The sequence below is a fragment of the Sinocyclocheilus anshuiensis genome, unplaced genomic scaffold (assembly GCF_001515605.1).
Source record: "Sinocyclocheilus anshuiensis isolate Anshui unplaced genomic scaffold, SAMN03320099.WGS_v1.1 scaffold647, whole genome shotgun sequence".
Classification (NCBI taxonomy): domain Eukaryota; kingdom Metazoa; phylum Chordata; class Actinopteri; order Cypriniformes; family Cyprinidae; genus Sinocyclocheilus; species Sinocyclocheilus anshuiensis.
The window spans coordinates 160763-166462 of record NW_015552606.1 but is presented as its reverse complement, the minus strand read 5'-3'; the positions used below and the strand labels follow the sequence as shown (position 1 = coordinate 166462).

General features: G+C 38.2%; 1 protein-coding gene across 1 annotated transcript in view; it reads left to right on the top strand.

Moving 5' to 3' along the window:
- waca (WW domain containing adaptor with coiled-coil a) overlaps positions 1 to 5700 on the top strand; it is a 52852-nt gene that overhangs the window by 30871 nt on the left and 16281 nt on the right. The window contains exon 7 of the mRNA XM_016456944.1: positions 3760 to 4011. Coding sequence (XP_016312430.1) covers positions 3760 to 4011 — 252 coding nt within the window. The remainder of the gene's footprint in view (positions 1 to 3759; positions 4012 to 5700) is intronic.

Below are 5700 nucleotides of genomic sequence, written 5' to 3'. Positions count from 1 at the left end.
AAAATATTTGTTGTTTGTCTCAATAAATTGAGTTAATTTAAAAATACAGTGGTTAAATGTAAAAAAAAATGTATTTTGCTCTTTGTTTTAAAAAATGTCAATAATTATTGATACTGAAAGATATGGAACATTATATCTTTGATACATTTTTTTAGCTATATCGCCCAGCCCTAGTTCAGGGTTGAATTTTGTGGATCTGCTTGCTGACAATTTGTGATTTTGTGCGCACTAGGGTTGTGACGGTGAGGAAGTTTTCCCACCGGTTAATCGACGTGTGACAACACTGGTAATCCCGGTATCACCGTTGGGGTGGGGGGGTGGGTGTTAGTTTGTTTGAGTTTCCCTCTTTTCTTTGCTTTCAAATGGCTTGTAAAAGTGTCGTGTGCATTTTACTTTCACTTTCAAAGTGACGCAATTCGGCATCAAGCAATTGTTCATTTGAGTTTTCCCTCTTTTCCTCAGATTTCTTGGCTTTCAAATAGCTAGAAAAGGTGCCGTGGGTGTTTTACTTTCACTTTCAAATTAGCGGCAATTCGGCGTTGACTCAATTCAAGCAACAACAACGTCAAACTCAGAACTTTTATTAACAAAACAAATAAAAATACACCATATATGCCTAATAAAATAACAAATTACTTAGCTTACACAAAGTTTAAATAGGTATATAAAACTGAAAATCAGCAAACACTGTGGAACTAAATAAATAAGAAACGAATGTTTAAAAAAACTTCCAGTCAATAGGCGTTTCAAAATCTAAAATATTGCCAAACGGGCGCCTTTGCATTTCCTTTCTAAACAATCTTCTGCCATCGTCTTGTCTTTCTCACCTCACTCTTGTCAGTCAGCTCGACTCACTCTCCTCGCGTGATAAATGAAATCTGACTCCTGCTGCTGATCTGTGATGCGACTGTCGTTTGGCAGTGTTTAGTTTTTAAAAGTATCTGTCCTCTAACTGAACTAGGCTAAATGATTTTTGTTACTATAAAAAAAATCTAAATGACGGTGGGGGGGCGGTGCCGCGGTAGGCAAATGACGTAACCTGTGTTGCGGCTTAACACCGGTATAACCGAAAACACCCGTCTATCGCAGCAAGCCTAGTGTGCACCACAGTCTAAAGGGGCATTCACACCAAGATTGATTACTATGACTATAACATTTTAATAATTGTTTTAATTCCATAAGGATATGGATGTCCACACAACAGCTATAATAATGACATAGAAGAACAATATCATTGGAATCACTTTGAGAATTATTTTTTTCCAACAGATAAATGATAAAAATGTAAGCAGCCTATCAAAATTCATATGGATTTAAAGAGCTTGTTCACTTTAAAGTGGCAGATGGTATTACTCCAGTGCACGCAAGCAAAAAACAGAACTTTATTGTGTGATGGTGTAGACCAGGGGTGCCCAAACTCGGTCCTGGATGGCCGGTGTCCTGCAGAGTTTAGCTCCAACCCTAATTAAGCACACCTGAAGCAGCTAATCAAGGTCTTACTAGGCATACTAGAAACTTCCCGGCAGGTGTGTTGAGGCAAGTTGGAGCTAAACTCTGCAGGACACCAGCCCTCCAGGACCGAGTTTGGGCACCCCTGGTGTAGACATTAGGGCTGCAACAAATAATCGATAAAATCGCTATTAATCGATAATGAAAATAATCAACAAAGAATGTCATTATCAATTAGTTGCATCTGCCCACCGCGCACGGAAAACTTCCGGCAGTCATGTCAAAGTACAGCAGTGAATAATGCATTTCTATGGACGAAATACATCTAAAAATAACGGATGAATCAGAGTGAGCTGCTGCGGGAATGATGCGTGATCCAAGCTGCCCAAAACATGAGAATGCTTAATTTTAAACTTCAAGCTAATGCATTAGTGTAATGTTTATCACGGCTCGTCCTGTCAGACTCTTTGACAGATGCGTGTGCTGTTTAATGTGTGAGTTATGTATGCTTCTAATATGCTTCCTCAGCACATAAACTGCATTTTACGGTAATATCCTTTTCTGTAAATGTTACGTATTCACATGAATTTTTTTATTTTGCATGAAGGCTCGTCCTGACAGTCTGCATTAAAGGGGTCATATGATGCGATTTCAATTTTTCTTTTTTGAACCTTAAACCGCATAAACATTTCATTACACCAAATACACAAAATAATGTTATTTTTAGCAGCATCATATGACCCATTTAAACTTCAGACTTCACTGAACGAGCGCCGGCACACGCATGTGTGTCAAACAGATGAAGCCCAGTAAAGAGGGAGAAAATTTATATTCAGCGCAATATTCATTTTGCTGATATATTTGTTATTGGACGTTAAATTTAGGTTTAAAAGTCAACATGTAATTTTAAGTATTTTATGATAGTAACTGTGAAGGGATAACTGAGTGTGATTGAATATAAATGTAAGACGTTTCTTACATTTACAGAATAAAGAAATGACAGTAACAGGTTACTGTGTTCGGAGTGAATGTGTGTGTTCCTGCAAGAACATTCCTCTTATCTGTTAACACAGAGTTTGTGTTTTTCTTTACTATCTTCATCATTATTATTTCAATTTTTTATATGGGGAATTAAACATTAAATTTTTTGTCCATTTGTCTGTTTAAACTGTCCATTTGACCTGTGCTTTATAACTCTTTTACACATAATGTATAGCATGGAGATATATTCACCATACAGTATGTTTTCATAGCATTCAGTTGGCACGTTTGTTTGAAGGACAGCATTGGGCAGGATGTGGAATAGTGTGTTTTGTAAAAAAAAAAAAAGGCTTTTTAAAAATCAGATTAATCGGAAAAACAATCGCCCCAACTAATCGATTATCAAAATAATCGTTAGTTGCAGCCCTAGTAGACACGTGTTATGGAACCAAAATTTCAGTAGTTGGTAGCAATATCACTAAAATTCCATGGTTCTTGGTACCAGTTTCTGTCCACCTTTTAATAAGGTCATCAAAGCTTTGCAGTATGAAAAAATTAAGCTGTTATTCAAATTATGAATGGGTTATAGAAAGTGAGCAAAAAGTGCTCCCTTTATAATCAATGAACAGCTGTGTATCCTTTGCAGGTACTTGATATAATACATAATGTACATAAGTTATAATTATATTGTTTTATTACATTATGTATTTTAACTGTTTTGTTCAATAAAACCATATGATTACTTGCTTTTATTTTATTTGAACCAATTATTATTGCCTCATTGCTATTATATATGTATTTTAAGTCATTTTAAAGTTCGCTTGGGTCTATTTTTATTACCACCAAAAATTACTCGATTACTCCATTAATCATCAGAATAATTGACCGATTACTTGATTACCAAAATTTGTTCGTTATAGCGAAACAATTTGCAAAGCACACACTGAAAAAATTCTATTAAGTGGATTCTGACTTAAACACCTGATTGGCCATTGTGTTCACGCTCTGTCTTTAATTGGCCACAATGCTCTACTCTGCAAAAACACTTTGTAAATAAAAAGTTTTACGCTCTTCATAGAACGCTCATGCAAATATTAGAGCATTTGAATGCAGATGCCTATCAGCGGGTACCGGATCGACCAGGTATTCGGTTCTATCAGTACTGTGTAAAGGTTGGTATGCAGTGGGTGCTAATATAGTTGTCGTTATAGTTATCAATCTTGTGAACGTGCTTTCATTTGAAAGTTTGGAGGGCTTTTCTCCAATAATGTCACTAATCATCATTAACCTCTGTAATTTTTCTATCATTCCCCCTCCCCCTATAAATAGAGTCTTCAATTGCCACAGAGAAGCCTTCCTCACTCACACCATCCTCTTCCTCTGCTGCTGTGTCTGGCTTAAGCGTGGCGAACTCAGCCAGTGGTGCCTCTGGCTCTACAGTCCCAGTTTCTCCAGTGATGCAGTTGCCGGCTCCGCCCACTCTTCTCCAAGACCCCTCCCTCTTACGTCAGCTCCTCCCCGCTTTGCAAACGGCCCTGCAGCTTAACAACGCCAGTGTAGACATGGCCAAGATCAATGAAGGTAAGTGTACTGAATCTCAGCGAATGGAGATGATCATGAACCGCTGAAGTAAAGTAAGCTGTTAGCAATCCAAAACATTACAGGGATAGTCCCACTTGAGGAACCGAATGTTAAAATCTTGCTTACAATACTGCGGTGATGGTGGTTACCACCTTTGAAATTTACTTCACCTCTATAACTTCAGTGTGGTTAGCAAGCATACATTTTGCAGCTTTATTCTAGTTGTGTTTCTTGTACCACTCAAGCGGGTATGTAATTGCTTGTTATATACTTGTGCATGCTGGGCTTGCGTCAGCTTTTCCTCTCTTAACTTCACATCACAGGGATGAATCAGAGCTTTGCTGCCTCCTGAACATGGCCTGTGTGAATTGCCATTTGTGAGCGTGTCATTGCTTCTCGCTTTGCGTCATTGGCCGTATTTGCAAATTATGATGCACAATTACATGGAGTTTGGCCAGTCTGGTCTCGCACCACTGCATATGACAGATGTGTATAAACACTGAAATGCAAAAGTTGGCATGATCCAGTGGCAGGGCTGCTGCATCATTCTTCAAATGCATGAATATTGGATTTTAACTAGTTGCTGGGAACATTTCCTCTGGTTCAAGCTGTGGTAAAATGCTTTGCTCAAAGGTGTTTGGGTTTGTTTCTTGAGCACCAAATCAGCATATTAGAATGATTTCTGAAGAATTGTGACATTGAAGATAGTGCTGTGTTCAAAATATCGATACGACGATGTATCGTCACAGACATTTGACGATACGAGTATCGATACAGCTGGCCCTGTATCGATGTTGTGGCACGTGTGCAGCAGTGGACCACGCTTAATTTGTTTAAAATTTTACAACGTTTCAAATTGAGTAGAAAAGTGCGAGGTTTCTAAAAAAGAATGAATAGAGCATATATAGGCTACAATAAGGTTTAATCTGGCCACAGAGGAACACAACTGGGTTGCCTGATATAAAGAGACGTAATCCCCAAAACAGAGCTTTACACTTGCACAATACGGAAATATCTGGCAAGTGTGCTACTTATCTTTGTCAACCTGGCAACCATGTGTACACGCACTCTCTCTCCACTGTGAATAAACGCGCTTACTTTCTGAAAAGACCGGTTAGCTTGCAGTTTAGCGATCTCCACTTCAATATTCTACTCAGAAAAGTTTTTCTATTAACAGTAAAGCTGTGGCTTTAATTCCTTTAGAAACAATGATGTTACCAGCTCATTGTTGAGAAAGTTAATGTAGCTCTAGAGCAGCGGTTCCCAAACTGGGGTGCGTGCACAGACCGGCCAGCAGGGGTGCGCGAGAGAATGCTTTTGATAATCTGTGTGCATTTTTTGAAGGGGCAAGTGAAAGAGAATTTTACTTGCCCGACCAGACAACTAATCTAATCTAATTAAAACATCGAATTAGGGAAGCACCAAAATTTCGGCGAGAATGATTCTGATTTTATTACACTTGGTGTAAACGGCAATTCATAATGGATAATCAATAGTAACAAGGTCGCGGCAGTTGAGACTCACGTGAGACAATCTCATGGAGAAATCGAAACAAATTAACACAACTGCACACAGAAGAAACATACTGCGGTAAAAAATTAATTTTTTATGTTTATTACATAAAGCCTAGACTAAGAGGGTGCAGTTTTCCCCAAAAATCAGTACGATTGTAAATTCGACATTGATTTT